The sequence below is a fragment of the Dendrobates tinctorius genome, unplaced genomic scaffold, assembly GCF_039654945.1.
Source record: "Dendrobates tinctorius isolate UK_male_01 unplaced genomic scaffold, ASM3965494v1 ptg000040l, whole genome shotgun sequence".
In the NCBI taxonomy this organism is placed as follows: domain Eukaryota; kingdom Metazoa; phylum Chordata; class Amphibia; order Anura; family Dendrobatidae; genus Dendrobates; species Dendrobates tinctorius.
The window spans coordinates 10537908-10558916 of record NW_027361708.1 but is presented as its reverse complement, the minus strand read 5'-3'; the positions used below and the strand labels follow the sequence as shown (position 1 = coordinate 10558916).

The 21009-nt window shown below is 40.5% G+C and overlaps 1 protein-coding gene across 2 annotated transcripts in view; it reads right to left on the bottom strand.

The window, feature by feature from the left end:
• NRG3 (neuregulin 3) overlaps nt 1-19669 on the bottom strand; it is a 1501599-nt gene extending 1481930 nt beyond the window's left edge. For both annotated transcript variants that reach the window (XM_073574817.1, XM_073574818.1), the window contains exon 1: nt 18158-19669. In XM_073574817.1, coding sequence (XP_073430918.1) covers nt 18158-18869 — 712 coding nt within the window. In that variant the 5' untranslated portion in view covers nt 18870-19669. The remainder of the gene's footprint in view (nt 1-18157) is intronic.
• Between the last annotated feature and the right edge of the window lie 1340 nt (nt 19670-21009).

Below are 21009 nucleotides of genomic sequence, written 5' to 3'. Positions count from 1 at the left end.
GCACTCGGATCGGAGCGTGCGGCTCCATGTACTGCTATGTGTCATACATTATTTTGTAGTACATATGCAGTTCTTATGATATATCTGAGAATGAGCCAATCCTGGGCTATCTGCTCATATATTGTATGACATTGATGCTCATTATATTATACTTTACTGATGCTAATTGGATCTCAGAATGCTCCTAGGTCAGTTACCTCTAACGCTATGTTTAGTTTTCATCAAAGTCTTTATTGGGTTAAATGGCAGAGATTGAGAATGCAGCTGTGTATCATAGACATTGTAAGAAGGGCTATCTAGAACGGCTCAGACATTGCAGCTGCGCAAGTTGTTTAGTAATATGTGGCATACATTATTTGGGTGGTCCTTATACCCGGGTAGGAGATCTCACTATGCAGAAGCTCTTAACAGGTCAGCTTTTACCAAAGTAACTGTTGATTCTCAGCCTGTCCTAATGTGCAGCTAAGTGTTCTTAAGAGGCTATCCTCTATCATGGCCTGTCTCACCCCTGAGCCAAACAAGGGGTTAATTGGGAAGTAGGAAAATTGTTCAGTGCCTGTGTGTCCTTTAGTCTACTACACCACCTTTTATAACAGAGCCTAACCTTCCTCACCTACCAGTGTGCATTTCAAATCAAAATCACAATTATAGGACAATAATGAGATTTAGCCCAAATCCTTAGTAATGTGGTAACCTTTGCTTTAAAGGTCTGTTCAACTCTAATGGCAAAAGAGACAGAATAGAAGTAATTTTCAATGACGATATTGACTGTCCATCAAGCACGATGGTAACTCCTAATTCCTACTCAGGTACATGTTTTGGCCTCAATTGGTGTTAACTGACCATTTCCATTAGTCACTTGTCTCAGCCTACCTACAGGCTCATTTACATATGTGGCTCTATATTAGATGCAGCAGGTCTTTGTGGCACTACACGTGATCTCTATTGCACTCTCTTCTGAATAATTCAGCCTTTAGGTCCTCCTATACTGGTCCATTCCTTTCGGAAAATTAATGGTGCATCACCCGTTGTTGTGCCCTCACTTGCTCCAGACTTCCTGTGACCTGCCAGAACTGTTAGCTAGGAAACTCTGTTTTAGGGCAATAAGTAATACCACATGGTGGTCTGCTGAGACTCAGAAACAGAAGATGCATGTACCCCAAAAAGGGTGAACACACTGGAGCACCAATGAGACAAATGTAGACACAATGGGACAAAACAAGTAAATATAGAAACTGGGAGGAAGAAGAGTGCCAAATAGGGTTTTAACTGCAAAACATATGGAAAAACAGCGACGTGATCTGCTCACCTGGTAAGGTTGCATCTAAACAGCATATAAAAATTGCATATATCAGCTGCTGCATGGCATGAGTCCAAAGTACTTAGGGAGAATAAATATCCGGTTGGTCATTGGATGCACTGGTGATAAAATTTGACGAACAGATGATATCCTTGAAAGCTTTATTTGAACAAGTTTGCAAAGTCAATTCATTTAGAGGTCAACATAGGTCCTAGTACAACAATAACAGTGGTATCCGTGTTGTAGTAATCCACTATGCCAGCTCTGAGAAATCAAATTTAAGACCACATTCAAATTTGCTTGAAAGTGGATTGAGGACATGGCATTTTATTTGAGCATACAGACTCTCAGGATAGTCTGCATATAGCTGTAAGATTTTATTTCTCACTACTAATATTCTTTTTTCTAATATCTATACAGCTATAACACTTGTTTCAGTAGTGTATTCTCCTTAGTACAGTGTTAAATGAGAGTATAAAAACTGCCCAAGTTTCAACCAGAAAACAGATAATTTTCATCCATTTTTCAAGTCTATTGATATCCGTATGCTCATTTTTATGCCTAGGTGACATCCGTTTGATGTCCAAATACAGTTTCCTATGTTATTTGTGGAAATGTATAGTCAAAAGCTGGATGGTATGGGATGCTGATGCTCTGTATGGAATCTGATTTTTTGCACACTCAAAGACTGGAATCCGTGAGTCATATTTGAGACTCGTAAATGCATGCTACAATTTTTTCCCAGGGATTGGGTCTAAATAGTCCTATTGAGCTATATTGGTCAGACATTTACTCGGACAGCATGCATCCATATTGTATTCTTGTCTAAACAAGTACATATAATTTTCTGTTCTTGGTCTTTTGGGCACATTAGCACTAACCACATGGTCATTATCAGTGGAGTACCTGCTAAAGCACTACTCAAGCATTTTTTTCTCACTGCTGGAGTGGTGCCATTAAAGTAAGTTCCATGACCCTAGAATTATACTTACAATCTGTTATCTTAAGCTGTTACATTCCAGTGCCGCCATCTTGTGTTTGCAGCTGCTGACTGACCAAAAGTCAGTGGTAAAAGTAAATCTATGAGAGCATAATTCTGGTTCTTATAAACTTACATGGAGCAGAAGTGAGCCAACAAGTCACAAGTTGCTAGAGATTAAGCGAAGCCGCTCTGATAACAGATGAAAATGTTGACTAGCGAGTACAGTATAGCACTAGAAGCAGAAAACTTAGGTTAGTGGCACCACTCCAGCACAGATAATTATGAGAAGTATTTCAAACCCCTTTTACAAAATGCTGGAGTTTAAAACATGGACCTTAGGAAGGGGATGTTTTGAGGGATTACACACTAGGTGTTGGACCTAGATAAAGAAAAGAGAAGTTATAATCTTGATTAGTATACGAGATAAGTATAGATGTTAAGGGTACTTCCCACATAGCGAGATCGTTAGCAAGATCGCTTAAACGTCACAGGTTTTGTGATGCAACAGCGACCTCGCCAGCTGGATATCGCTGATCGTGCTTGAATGTCCTAGGCCATTTTTTGATCGTTGGTGTCCCGCTGGCCAGCATGCATCACTGTGTTTGATGCCATAACAACGACGAGCGACCTCGTTGGTGACTCTGAACTCATGGACGCAGGCGTGAGTCATCAGAATAGCTGCTGTGTGACAAGGTCCCAACAACCGCCGAGGTCATTATATGGATCTCCGTATCGTTGCTGTGTCGTTGAGTAGATCTGCCTGTTTGACAGCTTACTAGCGACCATGTAGCAATGCAACAGCGATCCTTACCAGGTTGTATCATTGTAGGGATTGCTGGAGCGTCGCTGTGTGTAACGGGACCTTTAGACTGGAATTAAAATGTTACTAAATAAAAAAAACCATCATTGTAGTTTACTCAGGAATATCCTCTTAAAAAGTAGAATAGTGCTTTCACTGTAACCCATCTGCCAATTCCTATAGATTTTCATAATTTGCTCTGAGCAATCAATAACCATAAAACAGTCCAGGAAGATGAACGCTCAGCAATGCGCAGTCATCATCAGCGGCTGATACAATAACACACTTTCTACCAATGCAATGTCCATCATCAGCACTTTAGCTCATTAGCCATTAATATTTATTTATGCTGTATTTCATTCTCTTTCAGGAGAGCCCATCAGAAATGATTACACAGCATTGAGAATGGAACTGCTCCATGCAGCACAATAGAAATCTCTTTTCTTCTTTGCAGTGTTTGTTACCATTCTTACCTGAAGCATATCAGCATGGAACATTTTCTGTTCTATTCAACAGCATGATGAGTTTCATTTATGTATACATTCTTGCCTCCAGCAATGTAAATTTAAAAATCAATTATAGAGAATGCATTAGCTACATAATTTTAGAGGACTGTGAGAACTTAGTATTGGAAACAGTCATCAGTTGGGGTTGTGGTAACACGGCTCTTACTGAAGCTTATGTCCATAACTGGTCATTCCTACTTCCATAGACTCTGCAGAAAAATGGAAAATGACTAGCACATTAAATTCAAAAGTCCAAAACGATAGGAGTATGGTTTCCAAAAGTTAGACTTTTCAACCTCTATTCTAACAGTGCAAGCGTCTACTCTTACTCTGCTCAAAGTAGCTTATATGGTGATCAATGAACACTAGTGGAGCTTAGGCGCACTACTAATGAGGGTTGGTCTATTTATAAGCGGGTGCAATGACAGTGGCAGGCAAAATGGACAACACAAGAAAACCTACCACTGTCGGGAATGCACATCACAATGTTATATATAAAAAGGCAAAACCTTATTAACAATGACAGTTTCAAACATACTTAAAACCAAAGCAGTGTTCCCCCCATGGCTCTCTCTTCCCCCCTGGCTCCTTGATCCTTTTTCCAGCGGCACCCATGTGCCCATGATGATTTTATTGCCTGTTGTCCCTCCTTGCTCTCCTGCTCCTGCAGTGCTGGGTAGATTGCAGTGCTCATTTTGGTATTTCTACATGGCTGTTCTGTTTTAATGGTGTTGATCTCCAGGTTTGATCCCGTTCTTTGCACCATTGAGTTATTCTCGTCCTTCCTAAGTGACAACATTGTTTACTTAATTTTAGCATTAACCCATTCATGTGCAGCCATGGGAGCTGTTTGAGTATGACCACTATTTAAGTGGCACTTACTGTACACTTAGAGGGACTTTATTGTGTCTACATTTTTTGGCATTTTGGTTGCAGGACATTTTTGGGTCAGTTTCAATTATAGATTGTGATTGTACATTTTCATTGCTTGTCACCCATACTCAGGATTTATTACCATCCCTCTATTTTTGACAATTGCATGTTGCAATCCAGGGTCCAGGGGCCCTTTGTTTATTGCATTTATTGCCTGTGATTATTATATCATGCATGGGGGGAACACTGCTTTGGTTTTAAATTGTCTTTGTTAATAAAGTTTTGCTTTTTATACTGTATATATCATTGTGGTGTGCATTCCCTCCAGTAGTACTTTTTCTTGTGTTGTCTATATGGTGATCAATGTCATCACGGCTTATGGTTATTATTTTTTGCATGATGTCATCAATTTTACCTGACCATGTGGCCTTACACAGCTCTGCTAGGCTGGTTTCACACATTCATCATTCATGGACCATGTAGGGACCGTGATGTCCAGACCGGCTAGGGCTGCATGATCCAAACTCTTAGACATAAATGAAGCTGATGGGTTCTTGTCAGGAGATCCACAGTTCATTTGGACATCATGGTCCGCACACAGGCTGTGAATGTCAGATGTGTTGAAAGCGGACTGACGTTATGATGTGACCTGCAGGTCACTCAGGAATAAGGCTCCTGCTATATTTCAATCCATTGAAACTGAATTACTCAATGTTGGACTGGAGAACCAATGGAAAAAAATTTGAGGACTTATTGTTAATCCCTTTCCCATCCATCAGTTTAACTAGATGTACTGTTTTCAACCGCATTAACACTCCTATCCAAGAATGGTCTCTAGACTAACAATTAAAACACAAACTCTGCTGCTTCCAATGTATACAAGACCTTAAGTAACAAGAATCCAGCTGAAAAGCTAGTGCTTTGTGCTGCTTAACCTTATGTTACCTGTTGTGACTTGAGTTACAATTCCGTAAAGATACAAATAGGGTTCATAGCTGAGATACTGAATCATCTTAAGTATTAAATATCTGAAACAGTGATACACAGTGATACACAGCAATCTCACCCCCATTCTGCCAGCATGCTGGTATAGTGTTAATACTGTACTTACTAATATTCCAGATACAGGATTCTCTATGGCGACCCACCATATAACAGCCTTCCTGCATCACAGCTTTCTAACCTTTAATCTCCTCAAATACTGCTGTGAGGATAACAACCTTGCTTCCATCTAAAATGAAGCCTCTCTGCTGGTCTCCACATTAAACTCCACATTCATAGCAATTTTTATTCTTCAGGTTCTTCAAATCTGGTACTGGGGTGGATAAGACATGAATCTTCTTCCAGACTCCTTGTAAAGCTTTGTATTATTTTAATGCCTCCCTCGATGTTCACTTGTGTGTAAATAATGTGCTTTGTTACTGGCTGATAGATTGGCTGGCATGATTGTTTTGATGTTCGGCAGCTGGTAATTTACTATCTATAGATGACAGAGCCATGATAATATGGTACATGTTCACACAGGGCTGATAGTGTGGTTGTCGGACCATCTCGCCATGTTGTATTTCTTTGTGGGCTGGTCTTTAAACAGAGATGTTGTGCAAAGAAAACAGGTACAGCATGTGGAAAATCCTAAGGATAGTAACTAGTTTATTTTTTTGGGCTCATTTATCCTTTTTACAAACTCTATACCTTTAATATTGCACATCTGATTCCAAACCCTCCAAAAGTTATCTCCAACAGTCGTCTATACAATGATTGTAACAGATTTATACCTGGGGTATAGCAATAATGTCCTTCCCTTTGGCTAGTTCATCAATGGGTGATTATGTTGACTATATTTCATCTGCAGTAACGGTAGAATTTCACATAGTTTAGTCATAGTGATATCATATTGTGTTCTCTAGTAATCCTGTCACTAGGATCCACCCTCCTAAGCCATCTATATGGGCATGTAGGTCATAGGAAGCTGAATACAGTGAGTGCAACAATATAGCACCCCTGTCAGCATCAACGATATCAAGTATGTGTATTTTTTAGAAAAAAAATGTTTTATTTTCAATCGGGAAAAAGAGGGTGATTTTCTAATATTTGTTCATGTGTTGAAACACTGCTATGTGTAGCAGAAATGACAATTCCTATACATGTTGGCCACGAGCCTGTATTCACAGGAATATCATAATGACAGGCACAGGGGGTCTTTACTAGACCCCCAGTTGTCATGACAACCAATCGATGCCACCCAATCATGTGACAGGGGCACCAATGGGTGGGATTTGTGACACGCTTCCGTCTGTCGTTTGTTAAATCCCACTGTCTGAGATTGAAGAGAAAGGAAGAGAGTAAGAAAAAAGTAAGAACTACTTTTACACTTATGACTTTGCCTCAAAAGGCTGCATCCAAAACTACATATGCAGTTTCAGCCCAAATACATTTTCTAAGTCAATGTATCATAGCGGTAAGCAAACTCTGTTTAATTGACAAGGGGTACTGTGAATCTGCAGAATGAAGGAACACATTAATTCCATGACTTCCCTTGACCACTTCACGAAATATGACGTATGTTTCCGTAACATGTTGCGTTCCTCACTTTAATGTGAGATCTGTCAATGAGCTTGTATCTTTCTCTGCCATGTGCCTTTTACAGCCGTGGGTGCTGCAAATGGATTAGTGCTCCACTTGCAGGTGTACACCAGTTAAATCCTGCTGTCAATCTCTGACAGCAGGATTTAACAAATGACAGCCGGAAGTGCTCACAATTCCCACACATTGGTGCCCCTGTCACATGATCGAGTGGCATCGATTGGTTGTCATGACAACTGGGGGTCTAGTAAAGACCCCCTGTGCCTGTCATTATGATACTCCTATGACTACAGGCTTGTGGTCAACATGCAAAGGAGATTGTCATTTCTGCTATACATAGCAGTGTTTCAACACATGAAAAAAAAATTGAAAATCACCCCCTTTTTCCCATTGAAAATAAAACTTTTTTTTTAAATATACATATTTGGTATTGTTGCTACTGACAGGGGTGCTATACTGTTGCACTCACTGTATTCCCCTAAAGCCAGTGATTAAATGCATCAGTTGCCTGGTTAGTCTGGGACGTAATTACAGCAGCCCAGGTCAGTACTATGAAATGCTAACATCCACTCTACAGATCAGCAACTTCATAATATATTACTTCAATATGTCCCAGTATTTCTTTTCCCATGAATTGTTCTAATTGTGCATGATATGTAAAGCAAATATATTAATATATTTACCGATCGGCATCTTCACTTGTTTCCAGTGCCGATATGGATACTTCACATGACTTCAAATAAGACAACCTGGACTACACACGGGTTTGTGTGTGGACCAGAAGTTGCTTTCACAATGCAGATCTATAGAACTATATTGGGTGGTTCTTTAGGCTGTGTGTACACGCTGCGGATTTTGCTGTGGTGTACAGTACCATGATTCCCTATGGGAATCAAAAACCGCAGTGCAGACGGTGCAGAATTTTCCGTGCGGATTATCTGCGATTTTCAATCCGCAGAAAGAATTGACATGTCAATTCTTTCTGCGGATTCTGCTGCGGTTTGCCATCTTCTCCATTGAGGAGATGAAAAACCGCAGGGCAAAACCGCAGAGCAATCCGCAGGTAAAACCGCAGGTCTTTTGACCTGCGGATTTTACAAAATCCGCGCGGATGAATCCGCACCACCATCCGCAGCGTGTGCACACAGCCTAAGACTTACATTGAAGTACGAAGCTTGTCCCCCCATAATGATCCCCGTGTCAGCCAGCAGAGAATAGAAGCTCTTGTGACCCAGGAAAAAACTGGCACGGCTTTACAAACCAGGGAATATGGCAATCAGTAAATATCTTATAAATATTAGGAAGATTTAGGAAAAAAATGCTATTGGGACTTCTTCTTTATACAATAGCCTTGGCTCCATGTTTACACAGAGACACTTTAATGCGAGGACATTGCTGTCTAGAAAAAAATTGTTACATCTGAAAAAAGCACAAGCTCAGTAATAATGGAAACCAAAGAAAAAGCAGGACTGATCAATGCCCCGTTTAATCACTGCCTCTTTTCTAAAAGTCATTTCTTGCACCAGTGGCTAGTGTGATTTTTACTGGCAATCATAGGGTTTTTCAGCATGTCTACAAGTATACCAGGCCTGCTTGTAAAATGTACAGACAAGATGATCATAACCAGAGACAAAATCTTCCATAAATCTTCCTCCAGATTTCATCAAGACTAGCTCCCTTGTCTCCGGATGTGTAGATAAGGTTTTATCTGCATACAAGATATCATGGCTAGATTTCTGTCATATTTATTCGCACAACGTTCCCCGTCTGCACCGCACTCGAGGCGTGTCCTTCAGAGATACGCAGAGATCTCTGCTCAGCAAAGCAGGAGCGAAAGAGATAACACTTCTCATTCATCTCACAGCACATCTTACATTTCACATTACACCTATCCAGAAAATATTCAGCCTCCAAGACGTTGCCGCTCAGTTTTCTAAGTATAATCATCGCTATCTGCAGTTTTATCACATTTCCATATTGCTAGAATGATCGTACTTTATTTAACTCTCCTGATTAAAATACAAAGCTCTGCAGATGAATTTCTCCAGCGCTTCCAATCTGCATGTGCTGGATGCAATTCACATCCCGGGCGAGTGTTGTGTATCGTGTACATCAGATAATTGCGTCTTCTGCGGATCCCCGTCGTAAAATGAATATGCTACTAAATCACCACAAGTCACAAGCTGGTTTGCACAGACTGTGTGGTCAGCTCTATGCACCGACATTAAGGGATTTATATGCAAAATCTTAGAACTGCATGGCACATTTCTATTCATAGATCATTGTACATCAATTGCTGCAATAGAGAGGAGGTATCGTTTCGCTGGGTACCAATATTTGACATTGCATTTTATTACTGGCTTCCACTGTGATCTTCAGTTTTAACAGCATGCCAGCTGCTTAACTGGCCACTGCATGTATTATCCCTCTCTACTCCCACCATTCTCCTCCCCCTATAGCTTACCAGCTCTGATTAATTAAACCTGCCGCTGACATCCCATTTCTGCCTGAACAACAAGGTTCCTGTGAATTTGTGAACATGGTTTTCCTGACTATGCCATTTGATCACTAATAGTCTTGAGTCATGCCTGTTACCATCTACTTCAAATACTCGTTCAGCCCCGGTCTTGTTTCATAAAAGTTCTCTTCTGTTATTTCCAGTATCACAATCACAAATAGAGATTGCTGATAGTAATAGAAAATACTCTAGGGAAGCAACTTGGGGATTATCTTTGCCTGATATTTCTCTTCATACGCCCTCCAAGAGGTGAAAAAAGTTTCAGTCATTTAGGTCCTGTCTTCAGGATCGGTCATGTTGGATTACAATGTCTGATCTCTTTGTTTTTCTGATGACACTAAAAGTGTTAGGCAGTTACCCCACTGTGCTCTACTACATAATGTCACATCATTCCTCGGCCGAGCCAGCTCTGCATTTGTATTGGGGTAGTGGAGTATTCGATGTAAGGTGTAAGAGCACACAGGGGGTGCTGGTGAGAGAAGAGAGGTTGCACACAAAAGTATAGCAACACTGAGCAGAGCAAGCACCATCAGGTGGCGAAAGAGTGGTCAGACAAGCTGAGTCACAAACAGTCAGGAGTAGAAGTACCAGAGGTCACAGCAGTACATGTGGTCAGAAACAAGCCAGGGGATCAGCAACAGTCGGAAGCGGATAAGACAAAGACAAAAGACAGACGCAGGGCCGAAAGCAAGCCAAGTCAAAACCAGGGAGTCAAAAAACTTACAGGGAAACACTGAGTCAGGACAGACAGGGAATAAAGAGACATGGGGCTAATCAGAGATGACTTCAGGACAAATCAGGTTATACCAGAGTCAGATACACAAGCCGAAGGCAGAACTATAGCTGACACCGCCTGTAGGATGCAGCGGAGCGAAATAGCAAACCTGAAACCAGACTGAGGCTGAGAAAGGTTAACCCCTGAATTGACCATACCGGGAGCATGGAAAGACAGGACTCAAAACCCAGTCTGGATCATGACACAAAGACTCTACCCATTAGCCATCAATGCTTCTGTTAGGCAACTCAGTGGGTCCAAAATCTGTGTGTAGCCACTCAATGTAAAGGCTTGCTCATGGCTCTTGATACTTTCCTGCATTCATGGATTGGTCAGTAACATTTTGAAGGTAATAGACATGGTTTCATCACATTTAATAAGTGGAAGCTTATATAACGTTGTATAAAGCCCACTTTTCTTGGCCCCACTGAAAAATTGATGGTTGCAAATTGAAAGCAGAATAATTAAAAGATGTCAATAAATGCCACAAATGCCAGTATGTGGGTAGAGAAATTTTTTCTGTAAAACATAAAGGCTTAGCTTGCAATGTATTTATGTTGAAAGGTTAAGACATGAATAAATTACAATAGGGTCTTATCCAATGACAATGAAGTGTCATAAAAAGTGACATACACTCACCTTGCCAAGTTGCTTAATAGCAACACATGAACAATATGTGACAGCTGCTGCTCAGATACCGGTCGTGGGGACGTTCACTGGTACAATGGAAAATGAAGGGTGGTATCACTTATGCACTGCTGAGATGAAAAATGCTTAAAATCAAATCATTTATTGGAACAGGTTACAAGTCAATGCTTTTCGGGGTCACACAGTCATTACTCCCGATGAAGGGGCCCTGCGTGAACCCAAAACGAGTTGACTTGTAACCTGTTCCAATAAATGATTTGATTTTAAGGATTTTTCTTCTCAGCAGCGCATAAGTCATACCGCCCTTTATGTTGAAAGGTATCACTCTACTGAAATCAGGGAGAGGTAGACAATTGCCTTCAATAAATCATGATATCAAAATCAACAAGTCAGTGAAAGAATATTAACATTTTAACTATTACTAACACTACTACTAATAAAAACTTGATAACCATGTTTAGCAATGAAGGTATATTCGCATAACCGCTATTACTCTGACCTCTACTGCAATTTGTGGCTCTTTAGTTTTAAAATTGTTGATATGAAAAAATTTAGTTAACTGAGGAACAGTACTCAGTGTCAGGCAACAGCTGCAAAAGCAAATATGATTTCAGGGTGTAAAAAAAGAGGGATTAAATACTGTGTATTATTACTCCTCTGTAAATCACTTATGAGGCCACATCTAGAATATGGGATACAGTTTTTGGCATAACATTTTAAAAAGGTTATTGAAAGAGTTGGTTCAAAAGTGTCATCTAGATTATTAATGTGGATGGAAGGCCTCCCATATGATGAGAGGTTGGAAAAGTTGGGTTTATTTAGCTTAGAGAAAAGACATCTCAGAATAGATCTCAATTTATATCTATAAATACAGGTATGGTCAATACACAGGACTGGCACACGATTTATTCCTCCCAAAGACCGTACCAAGGACAAGGGAGTATAATTACATGTGGAGGAAAGACAATTCCAATGTCTAAATAGGAAAGGAACCTCTAGTTTGAGTGGTCAGATTATGGGAGGTAGTAATGGCAGATACAATATTTAAATAAGGACTAGATTATTTTTCTCACAACAAATTAGTATGTGGGTTATACAGTTGTGGCCAAAAGTATTGACACCCCTGCAATTCTGTCAGATAATACTCAGTTTCTTCCTGAAAATGATTGCAATCACAAATTCTTTGGTATTATTATGTTCATTTAATTTGTCGTAAATGAAAAAACACAAAAGAGAATGAAGCAAAACATTGATCATTTCTCACAAAACTCCAAAACTGGGCCAGACAAAAGTATTGGCACCCTCAGCCTAATACTTGGTTGCACAACCTTTAGCCAAAATAACTGCGACCAACCACTTCCGGTAACCATCAATGAGTTTCTTGCAATGTTCTGCTATAATTTTAGACCATTCTTCTTTGGCAAACTTCTCCAGGTCCCTGATATTTGAAGGGTGCCTTCTCCAAACTGCCATTTTTAGATCTCTCCACAGGTGCTCTATGGGATTCAGGTCTGGACTCATTGCTGGCCACCTTAGAAGTCTCCAGTGCTTTCTCTCAAACCATTTTCTAGTGCTTTTTGAAGTGTGTTTAGGGTCATTGTCCTGCTGGAAGACCCATAACCTCTGAGGGAGACCCAGCTTTCTCACACTGGGCCCTACATTATGCTGCAAAATTTGTTGGTAGTCTTCAGACTTCATAATGCCATGCATACAGTCAAGCAGTCCAGTGCCAGAGGCAGCAAAGCAACCCCAAAACATCAGGGAACCTCCGCCATGTTTGACTGTAGGGACCGTGTTTTTTTCTTTGAATGCCTCTTTTTTTCTCCTGTAAACTCTATGTTGATGCCTTTGCCCAAAAAGCTCTACTTTTGTCTCATCTGACCAGAGAACATTCTTCCACAACGTTTTAGGCTTTTTCAGGTAAGTTTTGGCAAACTCCAGCCTGGCTTTTTATGTCTCGGGGTTAGAAGTGGGGTCTTCCTTGGTCTCCTACCATACAGTCCCTTTTCATTCAGACGCCGACGGATAGTGCGGGTTGACACTGTTGTACCCTCGGCCTGCAAGGCAGCTTGAACTTGTTTGGATGTTAGTCGAGGTTCTTTATCCAACATCCACATAATCTTGCGTTGAAATCTCTTGTCAATTTTTCTTTTCCGTCCACATCTAGAGAGGTTAGCCACAGTGCCAACGCTTTAAACTTCTTGGTGACACTGCGCACGGTAGACACAGGAACATTCTGGTCTTTGGAGATGGACTTGTAGCCTTGAGATTGATCATGCTTCCACACAATTTGATTTCTCAAGTCCTCAGACAGTTCTTTGGTCTTCTTTCTTTTCTCCATGCTCAATGTGGTACACACAAGGACACAGGACAGAGGTTGAGTCAACTTTAATCCATGTCAACTAGTTGCAAGTGTGATTTAGTTATTGCCAACACCTGTTAGGTGCCACAGGTAAGTTACAGGTGCTGTTAATTACATAAATTAGAGAAGCATCACATGATTTTTCGAACAGTGCCAATACTTTTGTCCACCCTCTTTTTTATGTTTGGTGTGGAATTATATCCAATTTGGCTTTAGGACAATTCTTTTTGTGTTTTTTCATTTAAGACAAATTAAATGAAGATAATAATACAAAGAATTTGTGTTTGCAATCATTTTCAGGAAGAAACTGAGTATTATCTGACAGAATTGCAGGAGTGTCAATACTTTTGGCCACAACTGTAAATGATCTAGCAATAGAATGTACCTCTGATCAAGAAAAATTAAACATGATGGTCCTAGAATCATAGAATCATAGAATTGTAGAGTTGGAAGGGACCTCCTGGGCCATCTGTGCCATCTGGTCCAACCCCCTCCCCTGCTCAAAGCAGGATTCGTTAAATCATCCCAGACAAATGTCTGTCCAGCCTCTGTTTGAAGACTTCTATTGAAGGAGAACTCACCACCTCTTGTGGCAGCCTGTTCCACTCATTGATCACTCTAACTGTCCTTTTTTTTTTAATGGCTACTTAGCTGTGTATTATTTATCACACAACAATCTATTGAATCCAGTATGCAAGTGCATCACCATTAATCATTTAGGTTAAAGCATCACAAGAGCATTTTTCTTGTATTATACTGCTGAAGTGGTATTCCAAGTTTCCTGCCCCAAGTATTATACATTCCACGTGCTATCTTCATCTGTTATTGGTGCCTCTGCGGTTGTCATCTGTAGGTTTTGACCTGATGAATTTCCCAAGTGTTTGCTTGGCAAGCCAGTTTTCAGTACTCAATGTAAGTCTATGAGAACCAGAGCAAGGCCTCTCATATACTTACATGAATGTTCGTGCACATTACCTCTGATTTCCGGTCACTCGGAAGTTTCGGTAACAAAATGGTGAATTGACTGGAGTGGCAGCGGGAAGAGGTGAAGACAGTGGATGCTATGTGCAATACTAGGGTCGGTGAACTTACATTAGTAGTACCACTCCAGCGTTGAAATAAAAATTCACTGGCGTGGCACTCTAATATGGTAACTTGCATAATTCAATGCTAGTGTACATATATAGTGCAAGATAAATTCTAGTAATGATATACCCAGAACATTTCCATAACAAATGTGCCTATCATCTCCAGGAAACTCTATCAGTAACACATAAAAACAAGATTCAGATCTGACTTTTTTGACTTTGCTCGTCCCTTAACGTCTTTTAGATATGATGTTTTCCTCTTTCCCCTTAGGCTTCGTCTTCAACTTCTCTTCCTTCGACAAAACATGGCAGGTGAGATTTTTTTTTGCTTTCCACAGATGTTATAAACCGACTCTTCCTTAGCTGAAGTCAAATTTTCCCTTCTGTCCTTTACTACGATTGAAAACTACAAACCATTGTGGGATATGGTTCTTCTAATGTAGCTCCATTCAGCTTCAGTAACCTCCAGACACATATTCACAGAATCATATTAACTGTAGGGTATATTCCATAAAATAAAACCCGCCAGGACCAGGATTATCCATAGAAACACCAGTGGTTTGTCCAATAACATTTTTTCACATTACTTTGCATTTGGCAAGAAGCCAGCACTGTCTGTAGATGCTTCTCCTTACTTGTTTTGCTGCAATATTCCTTCATACCCATTGCTAATTATAACTATATCTAATCCTCTGCCTTACTACATAGGCAGTGTTACTTCTCTCTAAATACAGTTCATGGCCCAGCAGCCAGCACAACATTATGGCAACATGGCAATTGAAAAGAGTGATGACTACCCCTGGTGGTTCGTGCAATGCATATATTCTTATTTTTATATAGCATCTTATGCTTCATTTTCGTAACTGTGATACCTAAATTCATATCTCATAACTACAGTAGACATCTTTTTGGGATTAGGCAATATTGCCATTATATTAGTTGATGCAAAAAGCCTAAATGTGCATAATAGATTTGATATAAAGTATTGGGTATTAGGAACTGATGTGAAATAGACCACTATGATGCAATTGATTATCATCAACATATGAAATGATTCCAAAAATTTGCTAGAATTAGGTTTTGCATTTCAGATTAGCATCAGTTATGTAATCTCAAACATACGCTCTACAGACATGGTTTCATCAGTGCTTAGCTGTATGCTATTCTATATATTCAGATTCAACCCAATCCCCATTAAATAATATCATGTCTGTAGGTTTAAATGTCTCCAACATTCAGATCTGCAGCTACATTAAAAAAAAACCCACATAATGACTGGCACAGCCTGCCTATTTCATACCCCAGAGCATTGACGATCTTGACATGAAGGACGGCAGACCGGTCATTTTTATCAGTATGCACACGACAGAGCAAGATCCATGATAACTATCATTTTAACAGCAGCTACAACAATGACTTAGAAAAGCTGCAAACTTGATGGAGTACGCTGGATGGAATAATAGGCTTTTCACCCTATGCAATGAGCATCCCCAGAGCAAAGGAAAAATGCAGATGTATAGACATTTCCACCGGATACAACTTGACAATTAGGCAAAACCAAAAAAGCAGCATATTTTGTGTCCTAGCTTCCTAAGACAAGGGTTAAATGAATTAAGAGACCTCATCGGTGTTCAACAGAGAACCAAGCCCATTCCCAAGCCACCTTGGATCCTATCTAATCTATGGCTTGCAGAATTACCAGTGCTCTGCCCACAGTCAATGTCTGCCCTATTCTGCACTTCTTAAAATTCATCTTGTGTTAACAACTCTCTGCAGCCTCCTGAAAAGCTCAGAGACCAAAAATGAGATTACTAAGTAATCTGTTGCAGTCGTTTTGTGCTGCCATTTGCATTTTATTTTCTGACAACAGAGGGTGTAGCCATCTATCCATTAATTATTTATTAATCAGGATTCTGCCTTGTCTCTTACCAACAGCCATTCGGGGAAGTAGAGATCAAGCACAGGGTCCTCCTGTACCATTACCAATATGTGGTTTTAACAGGACGTTCAAATATTTCACCTTTAATTGTTCTCGCTGAAAAAAAAAATCAGTACGACAGCTGCTCTTCGTATGGCTCATTAACCCAAAATCATGCGTTATGTTTTTTTTCGGTGAAAAAAAAAGAGAGAAAATATGTGCATTACCTGCCAAGTAAATGTTAGCAAAGACAAAGGCTGGGGTGGAAGTTGCTATACACTGCAATAACTGATCCTTAGAAATTAGCAACAACCAGAGTGACCCATATAAAGTGGCATGGCCTATATCGTGATCACATTCCCAATATATCCCAGGGGCAGGAATCCATTGAGATGAAATGATACCATACAATATTATAAAATAGAAGTCAGATCCAACTTCCAACATGGAGAGATATACTGCAGTTTATCTGCCATTAACTGATTACCACGATGGATGCACTGCCCCCCCACGCCTCCTCCCTTGGCCTTTGCTGACTGTAAGTAAATGCACTTTCTGGCCACTGGTGTGGACTTATTGCCTTGTTTGCTGGGGTGATTTACCAACAGCTTTTCCCAATTTTCCTCTTCTCTCTCGGTTGAGTATAATTTTCTCTGCAGATGGGTTTATGTATCCTGGGGCTTATGAACAAATGGATTTAATCAAGGAAAAATAAACAAAAAAAAGCATTGGAATGAATAAATGTTATTATTGAATCCTCTAGCAAAATAATCACAGATTATCATCCAAGAGACACAGCTGGGATTAGCGTTTCTAAAATGATACTCAATAGCTTTCACTGTCATAAACATCTAGAAGGCATATCAAGGGTTCCTCAAATCCCTCTAATAACAATCAGCAAACAAATCCTATTTTGGACTTATTCGGAAAGGTTATTGGGCTTCTCCAGGACTTCCTCCATTGTCCTTGTCCCAAATAACCTTCATAGGTTGCAGGGTTCTCGTCTTAAAGGTTAGAAGCATTTTCGAAGTACAGCCATAATCCACTCTTACAATGCTGAGATTTGGATACAATGTTTGCTGAATGCCACTGTGTTTAGAATGATAAGAACATCAACCAAATATATATACCTGAAGAAAGATCTGCAAATTAATGGAGAGATGGAACCACCACACATGCGAATAGCCATTGCTGTGCATCTCATGCACCTATGTTGCTGCTATAACATGACAAGAATATTATCTGCTCGAAATATCATGTATAAATGTAATTCTATGGGAAATATTGGTTATTGATATAACTCGGCTAATTGGTCAGATGGATTATCAATATGATGGGAAACATAGGATAGCATGGGCCAGTTTCATTTTCCCATCAGTATTATGTGATCACTTCTGTTTTTTTTTCACCATTGCAGAGATTTTACACCTCGCTGGATGGTGGGATTTTTATCATTGCTGCAGGAGTGAACATACATCACTTGAATAGCAAAATATCTTGTAATTTCATCTTGAAACTTCACCAAAACATTAAGCATATCTGCAGTGACAGTGCAGTCATTTCATTGTAGCAAAAAGAAGGGAGGTTAACTCATTGGCTGCTAATGACAAGTGCAGTGGGCTCCTAAATAGCATTGGTATCCACTCTCTGGCACAGGATGTGCTAAGAAATGTTATATTTCACAATTTTTTTTAATAGTTTTTTTTTTGTCTTTTTTGCATATTACGGAACCTTTCCGACACTCAAACCGGTATGAAACGACCTCTGAACATGATTTTAAATGTTCGTTTGTATATGCTACTTACGATATTTGCTCATAGTGGTAGTTTCCGGGGTGGTGGTAGTGGTAGACTCCTGAAAACGAGACTGTGTCCAGGACTGGGTGGAAACATGAAGATAAATTTTGGAAGAAGAGGTAGAATATTCCGCAGTGGGCCATATGGGCATTGGCTGAGAGGTTGGGGTCCCTGGAAGTGGGCGTGAAGCAAAAGTGGTCGTGCTAGGGGGGACAGTGGTGGAGATAATTGTAGGAGGGACGACTGCATGGCGCACTGTTGTGGTTCTAGGGTTCGCCCAGAAAGGTACTCTGCTTCCTGGGACGCGAGTGGGGGCCCGTGTAGTAGTAGTTAAACGAGTGCTAATTTGATTCGGAGTCCTGGTCGTGGTTGTAGTAGTTGTAGTCTCCATACTTTTTGGAAATGAGCTTGGTTTTGAAAGGAAAATGGGGTCCTGGCCAATACCCTTAGAATCTATTAAATCAGTAGGGACATAATCCTTTACAGATCCCACCACGATCCACTTTAGGAGCATCAGACTCAAACCCAAGCCAATGAATCCAATTAGGAGAGGCACTACACATAGCCACGTTTGCTGCCTGTTCCATACAATGCAGTCACTACACCGCACCTCCCGAGGGTTTGGTGCCCCATCCTCTTCTTGTGTAGTGTTTCCACCTGCAGCCTCTTCAGCAGCTGCCGGACGTACAGGTGGTGAGGTGGAGACAGCCACTTCACTCATCCTATATTCCTTTCACCCCCCAAAATGCATGAGCCTTAAGAAGCTGGATCATGAGTGCGGCTCCCAACGAGGAAAGGGGGGGAAATTCTCAGCAATCAAATGTCACCGGTCATAAAGAGAAAACATTCCTCCATTAGATTCTTGTAGAGAGCAAAATTCCAGAGGCAGCTGCTGAATCAGCTAAAAATATCCCATCCATCCAAGGCTTAGCACAATATGCATCCTTGCATCCCTTCAGTTTCCGTCTCTTTTCCACCAGATTTCCATAGAAATAAACCAGCTCTCTTTTTTTTTCCTTTTCTTTCCAAGCATCCGTGTGCAGCCACCCCTTGTCTATCCGATTAGCAACATTCCGGCACACGGGAACTGCCTCCCATCTCCGTTGCCCCTCTCCATCCACAGAACAGATGCACCAGCGTTCCTCGGCTGCTTCGTTCAAAGGCGACAAAGCAGCAAAATGCACCTGTTATTCAGCAGTCCCTGCAACCAACCCTTGGCCAGCAATTTAAGAGAGAGACCAATCCGCAGCTAGAGCTAAGGAGAGTCTGAGCTCTGTAAGCCAGCAGCAGTAGCAGTATAGACACCAGCATAAGCATTTAACAGAGCTCGAAATATGACTTCGAAAAAAATGCAGCCTCTAAAACACAGTACGTAGGCATGCATATATGTATATAGTCATAGATCCATTCATGCTGTGTTTTCGAATAATACAGCCCCATGGAATAGTAAGCAATGGCTCCAGCATTTTCAGCATCAATTCAAAATGCCTCTAGCACAGTAAAAGGCAGACCGGGCTTTGGAAACACAAAAATGAAAAAAAAAAAAAATGAAGCCACCTCCCTCTAATGCTTAATGGTAGTTTCTTAATGCTTACAAGACAAATAAATGATCCAGGAAAATCCCACAGGAATTGTCTGGCAAAACCTTTTTTTTAGCAGGTTTTAAAACCATCTACTGATATAATAAATGACTGCACCCTGAGAAGAGACGCCAGAAAGAGACCTGCAGGGTATTTAGGAGAATGTCTATAGCTATCCAGGACATGGGATGGCAAAATGAAGCATGCTAATTAATAAACCGAGGAGCTGAATCTACAGGACAGGGAAAATCCTAATGCTGGTAACGCAGCACATAGCCAGCACTGCTGGCGGAGAGAAGGAGGGGGAGGTTAACCCTTTATTGCTAAGCAGTGTCAGCTCATCAGAGCCAGTGCATGGTCAATAAGACACGTCTGATATCCCTAAAGGATGCAAATCTGAAATAGATATTCTTGTTTTTAGAATTTGAATCCTTGTTTGGAAAATGTTTGCAAAAGCAAAAACTGCAAAGATAAAGTCGTGTATAAGTCCAGCTCATACGTAACTGTCAGTTTCCTCCTTTGCCTGCCTCTACTGCATTTTTAATGAGAAAATATCAATATGCCTTAATGCATTTTAATTTGATTGCTTTCTTGTTCAGTGTCAGACACACGCTCTTAAAAATATGGGCCCGATTCAATATTGTATTTGTGCCTTTTTACTGGTTAAGGCCACAAGCACACGTTCAGTATTTGGTCAGCATTTTATATCAGTGTTTGTAAGCCAAATCCAGGAGTCAGAGGAAAAGAATAAGGGCTCATACCCATTACCATAATAAAAAGGTCCAATATCAGACCAGAAAAGTGGGACAAATGTCATTCAAGTGTCATGCAATTTTTTTTTAATTTGTTTATTAAACCACAAACAGAATATACAGCATACATACTTGCATATGGTGATATCCACCAATGTGATCCGATTGCAAAGCAATTTTAACATGATTTTTTTCATAGAGTAATTCTCTCTTTCACGTACACACACGCACACACACATATATATATATATTGTGAGGTAGCGCTGTCATTCAAGGTTGGGGGACACTCGCTTGGCAGCCACACAATCAGATCCAGCTCGGGTTTTCATAAGCCATAACATAGTCCATGAGGTTTATTTGTCATCATAAACCACAGCAATATAAACAGCATTAAAGGATAGCGTTCATTATACAGGCTATTCAGCCTCATCCTTATCTCACCCACGTCAGGGTTCCCACATGGCTGTTCGTCCAGGCTGCAGACATCCACTCACTCCTCAGGGACTCTCAGACGCTGGCCGCCATTACA